Source organism: Rhea pennata, chromosome Z (assembly GCF_028389875.1).
Source record: "Rhea pennata isolate bPtePen1 chromosome Z, bPtePen1.pri, whole genome shotgun sequence".
Classification (NCBI taxonomy): domain Eukaryota; kingdom Metazoa; phylum Chordata; class Aves; order Rheiformes; family Rheidae; genus Rhea; species Rhea pennata.
This window is the reverse complement of record NC_084702.1, coordinates 9,549,741-9,573,760: the sequence shown is the minus strand read 5'-3', so window position 1 is coordinate 9,573,760 and position 24,020 is coordinate 9,549,741. Positions and strand designations below refer to the sequence as shown.

General features: G+C 44.1%; 1 protein-coding gene and 1 long non-coding RNA gene across 2 annotated transcripts; both read left to right on the top strand.

The window, feature by feature from the left end:
• The first annotated feature begins 13,921 nt into the window (after positions 1–13,921).
• LOC134153967 (uncharacterized) lies at positions 13,922–22,635 on the top strand. Its single transcript, XR_009961286.1, has 4 exons — positions 13,922–13,966; positions 14,530–14,771; positions 18,850–18,995; positions 22,559–22,635. It is a non-coding gene; the product is annotated as an uncharacterized LOC134153967 (long non-coding RNA).
• Positions 22,636–22,690: 55 nt separating this feature from the next.
• LOC134153488 (inositol 1,4,5-trisphosphate receptor-interacting protein-like 1) lies at positions 22,691–24,020 on the top strand. Its single transcript, XM_062599726.1, has one exon. It carries the CDS (start codon positions 22,691–22,693, stop codon positions 23,738–23,740), a length of 1,050 nt encoding a protein of 349 aa, XP_062455710.1. The 3' UTR covers positions 23,741–24,020.

Sequence of the window (24,020 nt, the reverse complement as noted above, 5' to 3'; positions counted from 1 at the left end):
TGATACTCAGCTGTCAACAGTGATGGGTTTTCCAGAAGTTGTAACAGCCCCAAGAACAATCTGAACGGTCAAGATCTGCTCAGGTACTGCCCTTCTCTGGCCACAGGGTATTGGGGAAGCAAGCATCCCCACCATGTGCCCAGAAGACTGCAGTTCCCCTCTATCTTTTGCTCCCAAGCAGCAGAGGTAGCTTCGGTGGCCTTGCAGGTTCTCCTGAGGCTTGTGATGAGCAGACTTGATTCAGGAATCACTGTGAAGGTACATCTTTCTTCAATGCAGGGGCTGAAATCTCATATTATCTCCAAAGCTAGATACCTCCAGATTCAAGTGCTAGCTCACTGATCTTTGTTATGTCTAAACATCCTGGTCTCCTTTATCCATTCTCTTTCCTTTATACTTAATAATTAGTCTGTGCACTTTGCTTTTTCCCTTCTTGCTTAAATTGTTTGTTTATTGTTTATTTATAAAGTATCTCTCCAGTGTTCTCTGTCAACTATCTGCTTGAGGTGAATGGGACTGTTGCCATGGGTTCCTTGTGGTCAACAGTTTTCTGTTGGGAGGTTGATATTTGCAAAGTCACTAACAGAAATTAAAAACCCACTCAATTCAAAATGTACTGGTTGGATAACAAAACTCCCTCTGGATTAAATGGTAACTTTGTGGAATATAGGCCTCTCCCTTTGTTCTGGCTCCTAGGCAGTTAAAAACATTGCTGTTCAACAGTATATTATGATTTCTTGTGAATACTTGTTTGACTAAGCTTGGATAAGAAGTACCGTGTTATGACAGTTATGCTTTCAGATGGTAAAACTTCACATACATGTACATATCTAGAAAAAAAAAGCCAAACAAATAACCTCTTTGGGAAAAAGACTTGCTCATAAATTCCTGGGCTGGTCAGAATTTGCACTTTTTCTCCACTCACTGATGAAATGGACAGATGTTAACAGACACCATTTATTTTGAACCTAGTTCACCTTCCAAAAGCCACCTCCTGCAATTTCATGGGTTTTCCTTTCTGCTAGCCGTAGCTTTTCAGGCATTGAAGCTTTATTTTCTCATGTGATTTTTGGTTTGGGATTTCTTTTGGAGCATTCCAGGAGGCATGACTTCACACAATGTGCTTTCTTATGGGGTAATGTACTCTTAACTCACAATGCTTTTCTGTGAACTGTGAATGCCCTTTAGTGAGCTGGGGATTCAGTGCAAGTCTACTTTCAAACCTTTTCAGAGTAGGATTTGAAAGATAAAATTGCCAAGAGGAGAAAAAAAAAAAAAGAAAAAAGAAAGAAAGAAAGAAAAAAGAAAGAAAGAAAAGAATTTTTGTTCTTCAGCTGAAATGTTGTACAAATTTCTCCTAAACAAAAATTATGACAATATGATATGGGATGCATGAGCTCTCTAAACTACTTCACTGTAACCTCTGATGCTCCTTAAGGATCCTGCATGTTTTTCTTTTAAAGGTACACTAGCACAACAAAATACAGAGCAGTACAAGCAACTTTGTTCAGTGATTCACATTTCTTCCTTTTTTTCCACTTTGAAGCTTTGCAAAGAGTTTTGTTTTGTTCTTTTTTAACCATTAATATAGAAAAACAAAACTTCTTCAACAGATCTGAGGGAAAAGATGCAGGAGCTACAAAAATTGGATAAATAGAGATGAAGAAACCCAAGCTTTTTTGTTTCCTTTATTCTCTGTGCTCCTCCTGGTCGAGTTTGTTCCTTTTGTACCCTCTGTAACACAGCTTCTGGGGAAATACAGCACTCCTCAACTAGGAAGAAAAGGGCAGCACACTGAAAGACCAAAACCTCACTTCAAACACTAGGCCAGTCTTATGACTTGCCTGTTCTCTTCCCTGTAGAGTTTAAGCTGCAATCACTCCATAAGTAAGATAGCACGCTGGTAGAATTCACTGGGTTGTGATGGCCCCTTTTGATCAGCTATTTAAAACACAGTGACATAGAGTGTGTAGAAATCCCGCTGAAATCTCTCACTTAGATAACCAACAAATATCCAGTAGAAGACGCGCTTCTCTAGTGGTTTGATCTCTGAATTAAACAAGTCATTTATCTTCATCTGTTTTAATCACAATAAAATATTTAAGACATGAAAGTAAATAAAATGAAAGGTGATCTTGTCAGATCTACAGTGAAACTGATTACCTTTTTCTGCTCTTCTGCCCTGCCCCCTCCAGACTGCTTGCCTGTAACCCCCAGTGAAAGCATATGGGGTTTATTCAGGTCAATCTTGAACTTAATTTAGAGCTTTTAAAGTTTTCAGGATTACAACCCTTTCATGGTGCAAGTTTGTCCTTATAAGAGGAGACTGTGCGTCTGACTAAAGATTGGAAGAAGACTCTGTAACAACATAGTAACACACTTGCAAGCAGGCTGCAGCTAGATTGAATGGGACATACATATGGAATAAAATGAGAAGCTTGCAGTATGGCTGGGTATTTTGTATGCACCAGACTAGTACAGCTACCCAATGTTTACTGCACATCTAACAGTTCAGAAAACCTCCAACCTGTAAATACTGTTTGACTGTGGATAAATGACCTTTGTTCATATAACTTGTATCTCAAATTACTTGATCCTTCAGGCCACCAAATCCATTAAGAGTTTACCCTATTCCCTCCACTGCAAGGAACCAAAGCATTGAATTTTAAAATGTCATTTTTATGTGTCTTGATATAATTTGTCTGCAAATGCATAAATAATTGAACAGCTAGGATGACAAATCCTTTGCTGTCACAGCTTTCTGTCTGATGTTTGTGACAAATGACTACAGGTGCTTTGTGAATTATCTTTCTTCATTTCTCCCTTCAACCTGCTACAAGTTTATGCAGCTGAAGACAAAAAACAGTATTGTGCTTGTATTTCCTGTCAGATGTTGCTATTTGTGTATCACCTCTATTCTCTCAACCATACTTTCCCACCTTCCCCTTACACCTTGAATTAGTGTGTGGAATTTTAGGCAGTTCCAGCAGAGAGTCAGAGGACCTACTTTCTGGATGTAGACACCTACATCCAGAAACTGCAGCTGGACCCAACATAAAATGAAGAGCAAAGCTAATGCATTGTTTTCTGTTCGGTAGCTCTGGAGTTGAAATACTAGGTAAAACCTATTTTCAGCTCCATCTCTGTTGGACGGGATCTGAAACTATAGCTCCTCCAAGTGTATCCTAGCACACAAAGAGAAGTTAGCAGAGGGAAGATAGTGCCTCTCCTGCTTAAGGGCATGGAATATATAAACATTCCTTAAGCAAAGGGTCTTAACAGCACGTCTTCAGAGCCTTGTGCTTACAAGGGCCTGCTTGGGATTACTGTGACCCAGGTTTCTTGCCTTCCTGTAGTTATTTCTGTATTTTGATAGTCATTGGTTTCAATATGTAAATACTCACAGGATACACTTGAGGTTTTCCTCAATGATGAGGCAGAATCACAGAATGGGTAAGGTTGGAAAGAACCTCTGTAGATCATCGAATCCAACCTCCTTGCTCAACCAGGGTCACCTACAGCCTGTTAGACAGGGTTGCATCCAGGTGGGTTTTGAATAGCTCCAGAGAAGGATACTCCACAACTCCTCTGGGCAACCTCTTCCAGGGCTTTGTCACCCGCACAGGAAAGAAATTCCTCCACATATTCAGGTGGAAATTCCTGTGCCCATTGTGCCCATTGGCTGTAGTCCTTTCACATAGGACAACTGAAAAGAGTTGTCCTGAACTGAAAAGACAACTGAAAAGAGGGGATGCCCTTAGAATCATAGAATCAGTAAGGTTGGAAGGGACCTCTGGAGATCATCTAGTCCAACCTCCCTGCTCAGCAGGGTCACTTAGAACATGTTAAACAGGGTTGTATCCAGGTGGGTCTTGAATATCTCCAGAGAAGGAGACTCCACAACTCCTCTGGGCAACCTGTGCCAGTGCTCTGTCACTCTCACAGGGAAGAAATTCCCCCTCACGATCAAGCGGAACTTCCTGTGATTCAGTTTCTCCCCATTGCCTCTTGTCTTGTCACGTGGGACAACTGAAAAGAGTTTGTCCCCGTCCCCTTGACACCTTCCCTTCAGATACTTACACACATTGATAAGATCCCGCCTCAGTCTTCTCTTCCCCAGGCTGAAGAGGCCCAGCTCTCACGGCCTTTCCTCGTAGGGCAGGTGCTCCAGCCTTCTGATCATCTTTGTAGCTCTACGCTGGACTCTCTGGTAGCTCCATGTTTCCCTTGTCCTGGGAGCCCAGAACTGGATGCAGTACTCAAGATGAGGCCTCACCAGAGCTGAGGAGAGGGGCAGGATCATCTCCCTTGATCTGCTGGCAACACTCTTTCTAATGCAGCTCAGGATACCATTGGCCTTCTTGGCCACAAGGGCACATTGCTGGCTCCTATTCAACCTGTTGTCCACCAGCACTCCCAGGTCCTTCTCTGCAGAGCTGATTTCCAGCAGCTCAGCCACCAGCCTGTTCTGGTGCATGCAGTTATTCCTCCACGGGTGCAGCACCCTGCACTTGTCCTTGTTGAACCTCAGGAGGTTCCTCTCCACCCAACTCTCCAGCCTGTCCAGGTCTCTCTGAAAGGCAGCACAGCCCTCAGGCATGTCACCCACTCCTCCCAGCTTAGTAGCACCAGCAAACTTGCTGAGGAGACACTTGGTCCCTTCCTCTATGTCACTGATGAAGAAATTGAACAGGGTGGGAGCCAGTACTGAGCCCTGGGGGACACCACTAGCCACAGGCCTCCAACTAGACTCCACACCACTGATGACAACCCTCTGAGCTCTGCCTTTCAGCCACTTCTCAAGCCACCTCACTCTCCACTTGTCTAACCCATACTTCCTGAGCTTATCCAAGAGGAAGTTACGGGAGAGAGTGTCAAAAGCCTTGCTGAAGTCAAGCTACACAACGCCCACTGCTCTCCCCTCATCTGCCCAGCCAGTTATTCCATCGTAGAAGGCTCTCAGATTGGTTAAGCAGGATTTCCCCTTGGTGAATCCATGCTGACTACTGCTGATCACCTTCTGTTCCTCCATATGCTTGGAGATAACATCCAGAAGGAGCTGTTCCATCACCTTTCCAAGGATGGAGGTGAGGCTGACCAGCCTACAGTTGCCTGGGTCCTCCTTCTTGCCCTTCTTGAAGACTGGAGTGACATTGGCTTTCTTCCAGTCCTCAGGCACCTCTCCAGTTCTCCAGAACCTTTCAAAGATGATGGAGAGTGGTCTGGCAACAACATCTCCCAGCTCCCTCAGTACCCGTGGGTGCATCCTATCCGGGCCCATGCATTTGTGGATGTCTAGCCTGCCCAGAAGGTCTCTAATCCTTTCCTCCTCAACCAAAGGAAAGTCTTCCCTTCTCTGGACTTTCTCCCTCACATCCAGGCTCCAGGATTCCTGAGGGCTGCCCTTAGCAGTGAAGACTGAAGCAAAGAATGCATTCAGTAATTCTGCCTTCTCTGTATCCCTTGTCACCAGGGCCCCCACCCCATTCAGCAGCGGGCCCACATTCTCCCTAGTCCTCCTGCTGCTGATGATGTATTTGAAGAAGCTCTTCCTGTTGTCTTTGACGTCCCTTGCAAGACTCAGTTCCAACTGGGCCTTAGTCTTCCTCGCAGCATCTCTACTTCTCTGGAGACCCTCCCTTCAGATACTTATACACATTCATAAGATGCCCTCTCAGTCTTCTCTTCCCCAGGCTAAACAGGCCCCGCTCTTACAGCTGTTCCTCATAGGGCAGATGCTCCAGCCTTCTGATCATCTTCGTAGCCCTACGCTAGACTCTTTCCAGTAGCCTCAGGTCTCTCTTGAACTGGGGAGACCACAACTGGATGCAGTACTCAAGATGAGGCCTCACCAGAGCTGAGGAGAGGGGCAGGATCATCTCCCTTGATCTGCTGGCAACACTCTTTCTAATGCAGCTCAGGATACCATTGGCCTTCCTGGCCACAAGGGCATGTTTCTGGCTCATGGTCAGTCTGTCATCCACCAGCACTCCCAGATCCTTCTCTGCAGAGCTGATTTCCAGCAGCTCAGCCGCCAGCCTGTTCTGGTGCATGCAGTTATTCCTCCACGGGTGCAGCACCCTGCAATTGTCCTTATTGAACCTCAGGAGGTTCCTCTCCACCCAACTCTCCAGCCTCTCCAAGTCTCTCTGAAAGGCAGCACAGCCCTCAGGCATGTCACCCACTCCTCCCACCTTGGTATCATCAGTAAACTTGCTGAGGAGGCACTCTGTCCCTTCATCCAGGTCACTGATGAAATATCTCATGGGGTAACCTTTCATTAGCGTTCAGGCTTATGTACACACGCCACAATGCACATTAGAGATGTCTATGCTGACTGAGGTCTGCCCATTGTACATCTCAGTGCAGCACAGTGGGATGCAAAGATACTAGCTCAAGACTGATTTGATTAATTGCTGGTAGAGCCAAACTCCTTGAGGACTAAGAGATCCTCTTGTGGAGTTGACCCAGATGGTGCAGACATACTCAGGGCAACAGGGCAGCCATGACCCTATGACTAACAACAAAGGTCAAATGATAGCAGCTGCACTGAATACTTCAGATCACAAAAGCCTTAAAGCGTTTAGTCCCTTCTCTTCCTAGCTAGAAAGCAAAGATTTGGGGTTTTTTTATATAAAAAAATCTCTTTTATTTAGTGCGTAATCGCTATAATTTTATCTATATTTGTGTACACTTCAGTGCAAGGAGCAGCCCCTTATAAAGAAATGTTTGGCCTCTTAAGAAATCAGGTATTTTGATTATGTTAAAATGAGCAACAGAAAAACGCATACGCCCCTACCTCTTCAGGGTGCACAGCAATAGATGTGCTGCTGTACACAGTCACACATACTGTAATTACGTGCCAAGCCCAGCTGGCACATGGCTTTTCAAAACATCCCAGGTTATGCATTTTGCACGTCTGATCTGAGCACAGTGGAATCTTTCAAAATAGTAAAAACTTGTTGGCCTGTCCCAGGGCTTGTGTGCAGGTGAGGCAATGCTCTGGGATGTTCTGTGGGTGGGAACCATGCCTCAGCCCCAAGTGGAAGGTTAGGTAGTAATATGGAGCTTTGTGCTGAACTTCTGCAGCATGCTGGGTAATTATCTGTAGACACAGCTTCAAGGATTTAAACTGGCATCTGAAGTAGATCAACGTAATTCCGGCTATTAAAAGATTTGGAGCTAAAAGAAACAAGAATCTTGAATATCAGCCTCCTGATGTGACCAGATCTCTAATGTAAGTATAGCAGTTAGTTGTACATCTATATTTAGTAGCCCACACAAAACATTCAGCTGTCATTGCACTTAACCATTTCTAAACTCTTCTGCTACTATGCAAACACCTTACACGACACAAAGTACTTACCACCACTACAAGGCAGGCAACATTCATGCAGGTGACAGTAACATATACAAGTATACAGGCTGTCTTTCCCACACATTATGCTTATGCTAGCTAGCTTATAGTGAAATGACAACTTCTTAAATACAGTGCTGCATTTTCTGTTTGGGGCTGCAGTGCTGTGTTTCCTCTTTGGCTATTGCTTCTCACCAATACAGTTGTGCTGTTTATCACATTAGAATATAAACACGGTACTGCAGAGGAATCTGTCCTCCAGAGGATTTCGGACCAGCATGACTACAGTGCAGTTACTCCATATACACAGTAGTATGAAAAGAGAAATGAAACTTTTGCCCCGAGAAATTACTGAACTTCGAGGAGCCATTAACATTTTGTTAAAGAATCATGGGCTATCAAGAGAGATAATGCTTGACATAATGGGGGAACTGTGTGGATCTCCCAGAGTTTAAACAAAAAGGCAATAATCCATTCAACTGAACTCACAGAATTATTTATTTACTGATTACTGTGGATTACCATTATCTGGTTAGGAGGTAAAGCCCTAATCCTGGAGCTTTTTTAACTTGGTAAGACACAGATTTTGGGAAAAACAGCTGTGCTAATAATTGTGAAAATGTCATTTGTGTAGTCATTTGTAGACTGAGTCTACAAATTCAACAGCTAGAAATGAAACGAAGAAGTTAATAGATAAGCTTACACTTTCTCTGTCTCAACAGTTTATAACCTAGATAGCACAAAAAGAAACAGGTAATTCAGGGAACTTGTAGGTGCACCACAGTGAACAAATACATGATAATTTTCCCATGAAATCAAGTGTCATGAAGAACAGCAATACAGAGCTTGGTTTGCAGCCTGAATAATGATAATTCCTTTCCAAAATTTAATGGTAATTGGTTACAACTTGCTGAATATTATTCCAATATCCTACTCTTTTTCTGAATATTCCTAATCTGTTCAGTCTCAGTGACTTCTTCTGGTAACATGTTCAAGATATGACTTGGAATTTCCTACTCTATTATTTCATTAAAAACCTTTATTTTTTTTTTTTTTTTTTTTTTTTGAAATTTCTTCATGCTTACAATCTAGGAATTGTAATTCTTGATACATTACTTCTTATTTTGAATTCGGAATTAAGTATGCTATAGAACCAGAGCTGCTGAAAGCTTGGCTGGTTTTTTTTACAGAAAAGGCCTAATGCACTAGAGGTCTCTGTATTCCTATGTCTTGTTGCACATAGCCTACCAGACATCCCTGGGGAATCTGTTATTTCGTGACCCAGACGACCTGAAAGAAATAGCATTCAATTCAAACCAACTGGTGGAGTAACATTGTTAAAGATCAAAGGTTTCAGTGAGTTCTATATCCTCTGATACAACAAGGTCAGCCTTCACACTGGTATATCAAGAGGTAGGTATGAATTTAGGGTGAAAAAGCTACTGATGCCTACTGCACAGAACATTCTCTAAACAGAGAACAACAGAAAACCAAGTGATTTTTATTGGAAATCTGTGCATGAGTCACAGCAACAGCAAAGTCCAGGGCTGGAAATGTATCAAACTCAGACTTGAAAACTTCAGTTGCTGAAACAGAGTCCATGGTACTTAAAATGAGAAACAAAATTGTATCTGTGTTTTCAAAAATGCAGCATGGAAGGTCAGACTGCAGGTGCTGCTGTAAAGACAGCTACCATGACACTGGAAGCTATTAGCTCATCTGATCCCCTGATGCAGCAGTAGTCACCAGCACTTTCCACTGAGCCAAACAAGCTGCTTGAATGCGGTGCAATACAGGAAATTGATGACAGGATCTCAGGATCTCTATTTGTAGCTTACTGTCAGCTTGTAAACCACCTACAGCTTGCTGGCAGCAGGGCTATAGCACATAAAAGGATACAAAGTACATACAGGGATAAGTCTCTCTAGGAAGAACCCGCCAAAAAAGCTGAGGGATTTTTCCCCAGCGCCTCTCACAGCTTTGGCTTGCCACTCACAACTGCTGTTTTGGCCTGCAGCAACCATATGAGCTGCATATGGGATAGTCCTGTTGCAGGCTGGTATCTGTATTATGGAGTTTGGGACCCGCTGGTCTCAGGCCATACCAACATATTTAGATGTCTGGGCAAATAGTATCAATTTAGTAGTACATCCTGCCTTCTCCCTCTCCACATATTTGCTTTTGGAAATAAACATAAAGGTTAAGATGATGTTCTTCTCCTGCCTGTGTACACAGTTGTGGTGTGTAACGAGTGAATATGGAGGCTGGCCTGGCCAGTTTGTTACCATTCAGCAGATGAGAACTGTCAGCATAACATACTGCTGAAAATACATATGATTCCCCTACTGAGGCCTAGGTAAAATTTTTGGAGGCTCAGATAGAGTAAGGGAAAGGCTCTCAGGGACCCTGACAATTGACTGTACTGGGGCACCAGAAGGAGGCTGGTGCCACACAGTGAAAGAAGTAACAATCCTTTTCAATCATAGCTTGATTGTGGTCTGGCCAAGGCTCATACTCTTCAGCAAGCTTGGAGGCATTTGCTTACCCTACGGACTTGCCTTCACATTGTTGGACAGAAGGAGTCATTTGAGATGCTGGGTGGCAGCTGAAGAGGGAGGAAAGAGGGAGCCATTGCATGGCACCATCTGCAGATGTGCCTTTGGCACAACTGCTCCCTGCAACAAAACCTCAGAGGATCCTCTCTGTCCTTAATCGATCCCACCAAACTTTCCTAGGGCCTCCCTCCACACCCTCCCCATAGGTCAGAAGCCTCCCTTCAGCTCAGTGTGCGGTTGTCACTCCCTGCCTCAGCTATGCTGAGTAGAGCCAGTCTCCAGCTCAACCATAGCCATACCCCTGCCTGGCCACAGATGTTGTTGACCCACACCATAACCCACAGACTAACCTGCCAGCTTGAGCTCAGATCTACCTTGTCATCATGGACATGCCTGGCAATCACTGGGCCTAACCCTGCCCTGTGCTCTGATTTCCCAGTTTGACCTCAGACCCACCACATCACTATGAGTTTGCCTAGCAATCTCAGCTGTTGACTGAACCTGTTCACAATCTCTAAGTCTGCCCTACCCTTCAATACCATAAGATTGGATCCTGGCTGGTGAGGCTCCCGCTCTGCCAGCCTTGCTATCCACCTTGGCTCCTGACTTCCCTTTCTCTAGCAGTCCCTGATGCTCCCTGATACTCTCATCCCATTTCCAGCATCCTAAGGAACATCCCAGGACCATATGCAGGATCTCCTAAAGTCTCCTCTTTCCTTGCTGAAAGGTTCCAGCACATTCTAGGCAGGCTCCGATTTCTTATGTTCATCCAATTTAATGAAGCCATCCATCCATTCCTATTTAGTAAAGGCTTTGTTCTGCAGGCAAGTAGTTCCCTTCCTGTCTGTCAGACTTAATTGACCAGCCTCTTACGGCTTCCCGGACTATGTCCTCCCCACTGGCCATCATCATAGACTGGAAAAATGCAGTTGGCACTGTGAATTCCTGCAGCATGGACTTTCTGCAGTTGCAGGATAAATGGTGATGGGACTTTTGCCATTGATTTTAGCTAGTCCAGTATGGTGCTAATCATGTGAATAAGGCATTTGTTCATTTAGAACAGATGTGTTCAGAGTCAATACTGTTCCTTTAAACTACATTCCCAATAGGCATTCCCCAAATTTGATTGTTTTCTGTTACTAAGTCTAAAGAACTGATCATTAATTGCATTCAGGCATCCAGAAAAAGCAACAGCAATATATTCTGTAGGCCTTTTGTAGTAATGACTGCCTCCTCTCTGGGACATCGGCTGGACATGGGAGAAGAGGGCCAACTCTGACAGAAACTCTTTCGTAATTGATGAAGAGTGATTCAGAATTTAACCACCTAGACTCCAAAATAGGCAGTTCCTCTCAGTGAACGCTAGATGCTGCTCATGTACCTTGCTTAAAGCCTTTAGGCTAGCCAACCCATATACATGCTACTGCTATCTCATTCCAGAAATATTTTTGTCAGCAGTACGAATATAAAATCTCCTCTGGCTCACTTTGTTGGCAGTTATATCTTCTTATTGTTCTCGTTGTTTTTCAGGCCTGGCTAGCCCCATTAGAATGGTGATTTGCAGAGAAATTAACAGTCTTCATAAGCTATTTCCTCAGTTATTTGTTATATCAGCAGGAAACACTGCTACCTAGGGTACAAGCACATTCACCTCAGCTGGGAATGCCAACAAGTTCCTGCTAAGTCTCCAAAATGGCCTCACCATTTTTTAAACAATCCAGAATACCTCTGTGCTACCTCTGTTGTCCTGTTCTTTGCCTGTTCTTTCGACTCTGTTACTTCCCTGTCCTTTCTGGGACAAGAAAGTGGATGTTGTTAAAGCACTGAAACGGGAATTTGGAGAATTCCTCCTGGCTTGGGCACAGTTCTTGAATTAGTTCGGGCAGGTAGTTTTGTTCTCTTGGTGCCTGGTCTTTTGGGGTTTGGACTTTTGTTTTTTGGAAGCCATGCACACGTGCTTTCTTCCAGCAGAGGGGTTGTTACATTCTTAAATATACATCCAAGGGCTTAAATAGGAATCATAAAATCATGTGAGAACAAAGTACACTTTAGGGCTAAAACCACTGGAGGCATCATCTTTACTAAAAATGTTCAGCCCTTCTCAGTATGTTCTGTTCCCTACAGGACCATGTATTTGGGGGAGAGCAATGGCCAGCACAGAATCTTGGCAACTAATTTCCTGGATTCTCGCCCAAATTGCTGCTTTGTGAGGGAGATCTCAAAGTCTCTATCCATCTGTTAGTCACCCAATGTGGTTTTATTTTCAGTGCTTCAGAGAATAAAAGCACATGTGTACCGGGCCCCACTCTGACCATAAGGTGGCACTGGGCTGGCTGCATCCTCATCACTATAGTTTAGGAAACCCCATGAACTGCCCTCCTCCCTGTAGTAAGCAGTCATTTCCACTCTTAGCCCTACTGCCCTACTGACTTTCTTGAAGAGAAAGCATTTTCTTCCTGACAAGCTGTGCATCAGTTGTATTTTTGTTGCTGTTAGGTTCAGAGAGATCTGGGTTTTAAACCACATATTTACCCAGTGAAATCATATGCAGCATCTCCAATCTCTACATCACAGAGCGTCCCAAGCACACCCTGCATGGGTTATAAGAATATGCATGCCATCAAAAATGCTCTCGGCCTGAATACATGGCTATTTACAGGAAAAACTTATCTGCCCAGCTACCAATGGAAAGAGAAATGAAGGGCTGTCTCTCTGATCCAGATGCCTTCTCCCTGCAGCCTGATGGGGCTTTGCCTTCCATAGGTGGTGAGGTTAAACATTCCTATGTCAAAGCAAAAGGCAAGGCTGCACGTTACAGTCACATTAATGCCACCTTCAGAGCAGCGCTGACAAGCCCACCCTTGCTGCACTCAAGCCTCTGCAGAGAAAAGGGGTTTTTTCTTCTTTTGGCAGCTTTAAATAAACTCTAAAATAAGGCTGTGCTTGAAAAATAACCTCCACAAATAATCTTACCAATTCCCCCCCCCCCCCCCCCGGATTAAGGCAATAACTCTTGGCCTAAATACTGTCATTCTGATACATGCAGGTCATCTCCACCAGCAGGGTTCCTACCTGTGTGTTTAGTCCTAAATCCTCACAGCTATACAGCCCCTAGTTCCCCGGGTCTGCCTGGGGAAATCAGGCCCCTCCCTAACTGCCAAGAGGTGGCAGCTGTTTTTAAAAATCTTTGTGCATACTGGGTGGGTGCTTCAACTCTGCTTGTTTCAGTGGCAGCTAGTATTTACTCCTTAACTGGCCCACACACACAGACTCCTCTTGTTCTTGAGCTACAACTTCAGCCCGCCCCTGCACGCGTTCTGCCCCAGCTCTCCCGAGCCCTCATTCCCCCTCCCTGCCGCCCGCCATTTCAGGCCGGCGGCAGGCGCCGCCCGCCATTTCAGGCTGCGACCGCACCTGCCTGCGCTTTGGCACCCCCACTCTCCTGCCTCGGCGCTCGCAGGGCGGGGCTTGTTGGCCGGCAGCCCCAGACGCTCTGATTGGCTGAGGAGAACGGCGCGTGCGCGACTCGCGGAGTGCGTTGGGAGGGGTGTAGGAGACAGGCTGCCGCCAAGCGCTGTCAGGCGGTGCTGGGGATCCGTTGCTAGGCAACGGGCTGGCGGGCGGGAGCCTGCAGTGCCGCTGCCCGGAGCGCCGAGCGGAGCTGTGCGCGCCACCGCCCCCCTCCGCCCCGCCGCCTCCCTCTGCAGCGAGGAGATCGGGCTGCTCCCGTCGTGAGGCCGGGCCCACATGTGCCCAGGAGCGGCCCCCGGGAACCGCCGTCCTCTTCCTCCTCCTCCTGCGCGCACACGCGAGGAGACTTGCCTTCCCCTCCGTCTCCCCCCCTCCCCGGGCGAGTGAGACACGCGTGCTGCCTGCTCTGGCGCGATCAGGGCGATTCGCGCCGTGCTGACATCTGCACTGCCTTGCATGTGCAGGGCACGCGTCTAGGCCCTCTCGGCTTTTAGCTGCTCCTCTTCCTCACGGTGGATAGTCTAACGCGGCGTTTACAGCCTGTTTCAAGTCATCTCCCCTTCAGAAAGATGTCCTGAGCAAGGTAGTGTTAATAGTCTGTTACAAGACCGATTAACTTGGCAGACATCTCCCCGAGGTCATTCTGTTTCCTCTGGACCTGATAGTGAGGGACTTCTGTAATCAGACGGATTTGGAGAATGTGCAATCCTGTACTTCATCTGCTTGAAGAGGGAAGAAAAACTGCTTTTAACAGCTGTAAAATTACACAGCGAAAGTGCTAGAGCTATGTAGTGAGATAGATCATGCCTGAAATCTTTGAAAGATTTTGTAAGAGAGGAAACATTTTAAAAACAAGATTCCCCTCCTCGGTGATGCTGCCTGCTATTTTATGGGGACAGATTCACACATCTCTTAGCCAAGCAGATTCTCATAATCTTAGAGAATTATTTTTATGTATGCATATACGTAATAAGAACTTTCAGCAATGTGTGCTTTGGTGTTGTTTCTGCTAACTATTTTTCTGTGAGATACTTAGTATCTAGGCATTTAAAATTGTGCAGATTAGATTTTGAGATCACTAACCTTCACTGTTTTTTTCTTTAAAAGATATTTAATATTTATATATATTTAATTTGTATTTGACAGCATCCAAGAAGCTCTCACTGCGGTCTTTATCTGCTCTGTCACCCGACAGGGCGAACAGCAGAAGGGGCAGACGTACAAGTGGGGAGCTACTTGCTGCAGTCAGTAGTGCCTGCAGTCAGAGGGAAAGGCTGATTTCTTTGGCTCCCAGACAGCACCAGACTGGTGCTCTGAAGTTGGTGCGTGATGCAGAACCACAAGACGGAACAAGGAAGAGACAGCAAGCTCCAAGTTTGAAAACCTTGGTATGTTAAATGTAGTTTAAAATGTAGTTTAAAAGAGCTGCAAAGGATCTATGACATTTATGGCCTAAAAGTATAGGACACAGAGTTGTCATGGTGGTTCTTCTAAACTGATGGTGACTTACTAGACTCTAATGTATATTCCTGCAGAAGACCTGATGGGGGTGATGTGGTGCTGCCTACTGTGATCTTCTTCCTAGTTACTAATAGAGGCCAGCAGAAGGATTTTTCATATGTCTAGTATTCCATAGCATATTCGGGTACCTAATTTTCCTTTAGTATTTCTTAACAGAATATTTTATAACCAACTTATAGAAGTGTTCATTAACAAATTGTTGATTGAAAAGGAATTTTCAGTTGGACCTGGTATGCTCAGATGAAAAAGTGTGTGTATTTCAGTTAGAGTGATTATAGGTTTAATCTGCCCCATTCTTTGAGGGATACTAATAGCTTATTTTCCATATATGCCTGTGGTCAATAACAGCTTATTGCACATACTACAATACCACTGCAGTGTCTTATGAACATATTTAATGATTGATATATTAATTGCCTAGTTGCAAGAGTTGTAATAGTTTATGTGAATGGGAAACTCAGTGAACTGCATTTCATGTAGACATAAACATCTCTGTTGTGCCTGGTAAAGGGACAGTGGGAAATCAAGAACCTTCACATCAGAGCACAGATACTGCTTCTACTAAAAAAAGTGTTGAAAACAGGTAGAAGCCAGTATCCTCTGTATGGACTAGGCAGTAGAAGAGGATTGACACCCTCTTTGCTTATACATGTGTTTGAGTACAGTGGTCAGAACTAGAAATCTTGGTTTCTGGAACAGTGCTGTCAGGGGGTTCAGTGATCAGAGTAGCACAGGCATTCAGTATGTTTTATTCTGAAAGTCACTGTGAATCATTGAAGGTGTCTCAAATCTGCAATATTATAGTCCTCTTGCCTATAAACTTTGTTACTGACACTTTAAGCTGCTTCTGCTGTGCTGAAGGGCTGAGAGTCAGTTAAGGCAGCCTGCTGAAGAATTCACAGCACCTGAGAATTCTGCATTGGCCTGTATTGGCTAATGAAAAGGAAATACTGTCAAAATGCTGTGCTGTAAGTAGAAAGGAAGGTAATCAGAGTCTTCTAACCCTTTGTAGCTTTGTGCAGTGTAGAAGCCTGTTTAAGACTTCTGCAACTAGCCTCGAAAGCTGCTCTCAGACTAATGATACAGAAGCATAGTGCAGATCTGGCCTTTTGTACTTAATAGGACTTAATTGCTGTCTTCTGGATGTGACCTGTGTTACTTCTCAGTAAGAGCAGGCCAAGCCTATGTGACTTTGTGGTAATACTCTCCCAGCTGCTAGCAGTTCTTAGCTTGGGGGATTTCCTGCTAAATCATGTGCACTTTTTGTGTTCTTGGTAATGTCATGGATTTCTCCTGCACAAATTTGTTCAACTTCCACTTCAACCCTAGCAAACTTCTAGCACCTGCAACATGTTCTTGCCAGGATTTCCACAGATCTGCTTCTTCATATGTAAAGAAATTTCTCTTTTCATTTGCTTTTTTTTAGCCTGACTCTTGATAGCTTCATATGTCCTTGGAAATAGATGACCTGTTTTCAATGGAAGTTTTCACAAGTAGTTTTACCTAGGGTGAAGAGACCACATAAGAGATGCTCTGACAACAGCATGGTGTAGACGTAGCAAACTTGCTAATACAGTCTCTAATGGAGTGGTATTAGAAATTCAGCTACAGTAGTTCAGAAGTTAGGAAGGGTTAACAGTCACAGTGTTTGCTTTAACTTCTTATTTTTCATTTTGTATTTGGATCTGTGCTGCTGCAGAACTCACTCTCACAGCAGGACTTGCATAGTGTTAGCTTAGCTTTAGATATCTCCAAGGAAAAGATTTTTGTCAAACAAGTAAAATGGTAAAATTTCAAGTTACTGAAAATAAATGTTTATAGTGGGAGAATTAAACAACATTGGGGTCTGAGGCTGTCAGTGTCAATTCCAGATTCTTTTGTTTCCATCATTCATAATGCTTATTAACTCTCTCTCTCCTTCAATTGGATAATAAGATAGGCTGTTTTCTTCCTTTTGTTTTCTCTTCCTGATTTTCCATCATTTAGCACAACCATGAAGCAGTTGCTTTTTAACTTTCCAAGGGGGATCTTGTATATTCAAAAACTGATCATTTGGGGGGGTTTATTTTGGACTACTTTGTTTTTAACTTTTACTAAAGCAATCTCCTTTGTCATTGCCATTCTCAAATCTTTCTGCTCATTCCTCACACAAAACAGCAGTCTCTTTAGTGGCTCAGAATTTTGAATTATCACTTCAGATCTAGTCCTGTAGTGATCCATGTAAAGTGGGTTGTGGTCATATCCCCCTAAAATTACTGCAGGCCCTTCCAAATAGAGGGATTGGCCAGTACAAAGGCTAGAGATGGTGCCAGGAGACAGAAATCAGTATTAGGAGTGAGAAATTACTAGTTTTAAAAAATTGACTATGTAAAACATTATTTTGTTCTTCTTTATTTGTATCCTTAAGCAGTTTTACAAGATTCCCTTAGTTCAATTTGATCTTTAGCTTCCTTTGTTTGTATTTGTTCTTTCCTCTAGTCCACACTAAAAGTGTATCAGCATTGTAAGCAGGCTGAATGCATATATCAGAAGAAGAGCAGCTCTTAGTTTGTGGGTTACTACAACCATCAGCTGGTAAAAGAAAATGGCATGTGCCTTTGGAGCTGTTGGCCCATTATGCACCTTTAACTAAGCTTCCTTCCAGAAGCTTCAAGAGAAGAGCAGGTAACATGCTTTAATCAAATCATTAACCATGATGGATTCCTAGTCTCTATGTGAGGTCAGCATAGTTTTTCTGCAAGTAAGGAATACAGAGTGAGGGATTTTGATATGAAAGAATTGAATTTAGCTTCTTTAATAATTTTAAAGGAAGATGTGGGAGGTAACCTGAAATGGGTGGAAGGAATGTTTATTTTAAAGGAACAGAGACTTGTGAAATTTGATGATGGGGGTAGGATGGAAGGTGAAACGGAAAGTCCAAAGACTACAGACCTGGATGAGAGAGATAGAGAAAAGCTCTAATAATTTATGGCCATGAACATTGATCAGACTTCAGTCTGGGGGATAATCCTGATGTCATTCTAGCCTTTTCTTTGAGAGCTGTATCCTGCACTGATCTGTATATCCTTTTTCTTCACAGATTCTTTCCTGCATTCTGAACAATTTACCAGTCATTTCCTCGAGTGTGTATTTTTGTGCACAAATACTAATTTGATAAATCTAATCGTTACTAATTTGCATTAATTAAAAAGTTGCATGTTACTCACATCTGTTGAACCAGTTTTTTATGTTTGTTTTGTTTTTTCTGCAAGTTTATGTATTTTGATTGAAGGTATAGGTGGTAAATTCAAGTCAGATATGAGCATCAGCTCATCTTGAACAAACTTGTCTGGCTTTACAGCCAAGTATTTGTAAATTGTCTTTTTCTCCCTCTGTTCATGTTTCTGAAGATGCAGAAGATGCAATCAAAGCTAATATTGCTGATCCTCTGAAAATTTTTAAAATTAAACTTGAAAATGAAAACCTTGGTGTGACCCATCAATAAACCCTCAGAATGGAAGAAGTCTGAGAGGAGATAGGCAAGGGCAAGGTACCCATGAAGCTCAGGAGTAAGGGAAGGGTGTGACTGACCACAGCTATTGCACGGAAAGCTGACTTTATCTCAATACCAAGGAGACCAGAGGGTGGCTGTTGTTGTAGAGAAACAGCTACATCAGTAAAGTGAATCAACTGACTACATCCCAGTTGAGTGGATCAACTGGTGTGTTTCTGCCTGAGTTCATCAAGAGTGTGATTCTCTAAGTTTAGCCAGACCAACATAGAGGGGAAGTGTGTATGTGGCTTAACCCAATATAGAGTATAAAACCTGAACAACTAACAAAAGAATTTTGAAGAGAGCAATGGGCTTGAGCTGGCTTCAACCTACAAAAAGTAACAAAAATAACAAAAATGATTTTTATATTTCACATATATTGCATAGGATTAACATAATATTTATCCTTTCAGATTTGCCATTTTGGAATACATTATTTCAGGTTTTTCCAGGGATCACAAAACAAAATGGAGAAGACTTACTTCTTTCCATGCTTATCACATAACTTATTTTGGAGATTGATGCTTTCTTCTGTGCCCCATCCTTGAGCGACTTCCAGGTAGGTTTAGGAAATTTCTGGTTTATTCCTCAGTTCTCTGATTAATAATTTTTATTGCATAAATGCATCTGGGTCATTGGATACATTCAGCAGCATACTCTGTCCTTTGGGTTGAATCACCTGAAAGTAAATATATGTAAAAATATTTCTATTAGCAGAAATATTCCAAGATTCTTCTGTACAGGTTTCAACAGAAGTTAATCTCACAGTCTTCATGTAAGACATGCTGTTATTTCCTTGAAGGATTGTAGAAATGTATTAAAAGCAAAATACTTGAATGTCAAAATGTGCCCTGTACATGAAGCTGAAGTAATCTTTAGTGATGTTTATTCCTGCTCTGTGTGGTCTGAGAGGAGCATACTTCTGAACAGTGTTCTGTATGGTTTAAGTAGAGGGATTTTTGCTTTGTGCATTTCACTGGTAATTGTGCTCCCCAGCAATGCCTGTTTCAGCAACAAGAGGTTATGATCTGTTCCTAACAGTATGGATTTAATATTAATTCTGATAAAGCACAGCTGGCAGCAACATCTACATTTTCTTTCCTATCCATTTGCACTGTATTTTCTTTCCTTTTTATCCCTACCTGCTTGAAAGCCAGCTCTTCTTGCTTCCTTAGCCATCCTCTTTTAATTCTTTGCAGCCTATTCCTTACTTTACTGTGGAAGATTCCTTTGCATGTGTGGCTGCTACAGCAATTCAAAGAGCAGGAGAGCTTTAAACTCACATAGCTGGTCTTGTATTATGTTTCAAAAAGTCATGATCTCCCAGAGAAGAAATCAAGACAGCAGCCTGTGTCAGAAGTGTAATCAAGTGTCAGTCCCAGTGTCATGAAATAGAACATGTTGGTATGGTTAAAATTTGGACCAATAGCTGGGAAGCCAAATTCAAGTCCGAGATGAAGAACTGGCAGGAGTGGGCAAGGTTAGGCAGTTTGCAGAGAAGCTGACATAATATTCATAGTAGTAAGAGACAGCAGAATATTTACAGGAGCTCCCTTACAAGAAGCAAAGCATAGGTATGGTGTTATAAGCTCACTGGGATATGCAGCCAAAAGAAAGTGACAGGATTGCTTTCCTTATGTCCAGGGCAGAATACACCGTCAGATCAGTAGCAATCTAGGCAAGGCAGTCTTTGGCCTCTCTCTCTCTGGAAAAGTTTATCGAAGTGGCTGACTGCAGCTTACTTGCATGATCAGTCTGAAATGCATCAATCTCTGTTTTTTCCAAGTGCTTTTACCCACATACGCATCAACCCAGGCTGATTTCAGAGTTCCGTATTAAGAAGTTAATAGGTACCCAGCTACTTTCTGAAACCTCATCCAACTTTGGATCCCAGCTAGCCTTACAGCAAAACATTATTCTGTTGCAATGGCATGAGACACACAGGAACATACTTGATCTTTTTAGGGACTTTGTTGATTACAGTTAGGGTCCAGTTGCACATACACAGTTCTGATCACTTCTACAAGTGTATAAGGATGTGACAGACCAGACACATGAAATTCAAAGGAAAACAGAGTTTTATCTGCTGCAAGTCAAGGAATCTCTACTGATTGTTTATAAACATGTAAATTTTGAAAATGTTTCAAGCAGCTAGTAAAAGTTTGGTTCAAAACTTTATAAGGTAGATAAATCTTTTTTTCACCATAAAGACAGTCAAACATTGGAACCAATGGGTTGTGCCATCTCCCTCCTTGGAGGTTTTCAACATGCAGTTGGATCCCCCGACGAACTTGATCCAACCTAACAGCTGATACTGCTTTTAGCAAGGGGCTGGACTTGTGACCTTGTAAGGTCCCTTCAAATCTGAATTATCTGATGATTCTGTACTACTTCATAGTTGAGATTTCAGATGAGATGTTCATTGTGGTAGAACATCCTACTGCCATTTTTCAAGAGACTTTTGAAGCTTATAACTAGTGTTATATGAAAAGTTACTAAACTCTTTGGAGTTGCCATTGTAGTTGCAACTCCCAATAATGCAATATGTGATAGTGCAATGACTGAATTTTCTTTGAGATGTTCCATTTTCAAAAGCTGAAAACATTGCTGGCTAAATCAGTGTATTTTATAACTTCTGGTAGTTGGATTTGAAGAGAATCTAGTTGCCCTTGCTGCAGAAGTTCGATGCTTTAAATAGTATGAATAGGTAAATCAGTAGTGTTATGTGGATGTATAGTGCCACTCTGGATATTCGGTTAGAAAGAATGCTTATTTTGAAGATGCCAGCTTGCTGACCATTAATTCGATTCTTTGGTAATATATTACTGTTAATTTACTTGGCCATAATGCCATCTGAATGCAAGACTCACCATCTTGTTTTGGTCATGGATATGTAGTGCTGTCATTCCAAACAGTCGTCACATAAAGTAGAAAAGTCCCCTAACCATAGTTAAAAGGAAATCTGCAGAGTCTCTACCTAAAAACATTGTGGTATACTTTTAGAAGAATCTTTACAGGTTCATAAAGCTCACTGCTGGTAACTAGTGAGTATTCCGTACATGTGCAGAGAGCTGTTTTAATGTAGTGGTCATGGCTCAGCAGCTTTTCCAAAGATTGTCTGCAAGTTATACAGAAGAATGCAGTATTTGCTGTCTGAGGCAGTAGAGACTGTAGATAGAGATATGACAAAGAGTACATAACTGTAACTTTTTACAGAATAAAGAAGAATTTATTGTATATGCTAAAGCAATTAATGTAAAATACGAATCTGTCCTCTCTCCCCCAGTACTAACTCCAGAATGTGTTTAAAATGAACAAGGGATGATTTTGATTGTATGTCAGTTTCTGCCATTTTTCATGTTTCATAATATGATTCCTTGGAGAGGGCTTGTGCAGAGCTGAAACTAAAATAGCTGCTTTGGGATTCTTTTGCTGAATGGAATGCACTTCAAACACAAGGGATGAAGGAATATTAATTACACTGATTCTTAAGTGAAATACTCTATGATAATTTATAATAAATGCTACAGTATAAAACTATATTTTGTAATATGCATAAAAGTAAAATATGAGTTTATTTTTTTTCCTCCAAAAGGTCGTTAAAGACTTTGCATCATTGAACCAAACAGGTGTTACTCTTCCAGAGAATAGTACTTGCCTTTCTCTCTCTTTGCTACTTGATGTTGCTAAAGCCTGATTAGAATTATAGAATAATTTAGTCTGAAGTAATTGTAGTTCTCTGATCCAACTCAAAACTGTCACTCATAGCAGGGCCAACTTTGAAGGTGAATCAGATTGCTTAGGGACTTCTCTAAGTTTAAAATATCTCCAGGGATGGATATCCACAACCTCTTTGGCCCACCATTGCAATATTTGCCCACTCTCACTACAAAAGAATGTTTTTCCTGGTATCTGAACAGATTTACTTTTTTGCAGCTTGTGCTTCCCCTTGTCCTTTTGCTGTGCACCTCTGCAACAAGTCTGTAATCCTTCCCAGTAGATACTTGAAGACAGTCAAAAGATCTCTGCTTTGCCTTTTCCATCCCAGACTGAACAAACCCAGTTTTCTCAAGCTCTCTTGCACCCAGCCTCGCTCACCCACTGCTCTCCCTTCTCCTGCAGGCCATGGCTGCGTGTCTTGTGCTCGTCCTGGCTGCGCTGGCCATCGTCCCACACCCGCTCAAGGTCAGTGACCAGACCGATGTGGGCACGCAAGAGCGAGCGCAGCAGCGCCTGCAGCAGCTCCAGCACAAGATGCTTCAGCTGCAGCAAGAGGTGGAGCACCTCATCCGGCAGGAGAGCAACGCCAGCAAGCAGGAGCTGGTCTTTGCCGCCTGCCACTGGTGGCAGCTCTGGGAGCCCGTGGGAGCCCTTGTGCTGCTCTTGGCACACTGCTGGCTGGCCAGGAAGCCCGCCCGGGGGTCGCAGAGCAGCAGCCAGCTGAGCACCTCCGGCAGCAAGGAAGAGGAGAAGGAGGAGGAGCGCCTAGAGCACTGGCCTCCAGGCAGCTTCCTGCAGCAGCACCTCCAGTGGCCGCCGCAGGACTCAACCAACACCTCGAAGGTGGTGGAGGAGCTGGTGGGCGATCTGCTCTCGGCCTGCCGAGTGCTCACCTTCAGGTCTTTCTTCCCACGCCTGGCACCGAGCATCCACATGCGCAGGGCCTGTCCGGGCTGCAACCCTTGCCAGCACAACACCTACAGCCTGCTGGTGCCCCTGAGGCCGCCACCCGGGCATGCCTTCCACCTGGAGGTAGCCAGCACCCGGCAGCAAGCGCCAGGCCACGGCCGCGTCCGCGTGCAGCTGCAGTGCATGTGCGCCAGGCAGCGGCTGCTGGGCGATGTCCTGTGCTTCCTCCACCAGCCCCAGGCACAGCTGGCCACAAAGCAGGGGTCCTGCCTCCTACGCACCCTCTGCACCCGCTCCTACCTCAACGTGCAGAAAACCGCGTGCTGGTTCCAGCAAGTCGTGCAGAAAGCCTGGCACCTCTTGCCTCCCTCCCACCACTGCCAGCTCGTGGTGCTGCCCTCGTCCCGCGCCTGCAAGCTGCGGCTGGCCAATGCCTCTGGGAGCAGCCTGCTCATCCACATCATCTTTGGGGTGCAGCAAGGCAACTTGGGCATCTTCTGGCCAGCCAGTGGAGCCACGCCGGCCTCCTCAGAAGTACAGCACTGCTGGAGAAGCGCACTGGGCCACACACGCTCTTGTGGAGGGGCAGGGCCCCGTAGGGCAGATGCCCCCTCCAGCGGCTGCACTGTCTCGCCTCTCTCCTCCACGGATCGCTGCTTTCCTCCTTCTGCTTGAAGAGCTGGACGTACGCCTCTGCAGGCTCCTGCATCTCCCGCAGCATCTCTCGGAGATCTCATCATGCCTGGTGGACACATCGCTGCCTGGTGGACACAGGCCTCCATCGCTTCCACTCTGGCAACAAGGAGGTGCCTCTGGCTACGCCAGGCACCTGCAGGGACAGCACAGGAGCCTGCTGCGCTAAGCATGCTGACAGAGGTCTTCCTGCCGAGAGCTAGGGCGGCAGCCTTCACGCCGCCAGCCACCAAGCATCCCGACCTCCACCTCCAGAAAATCC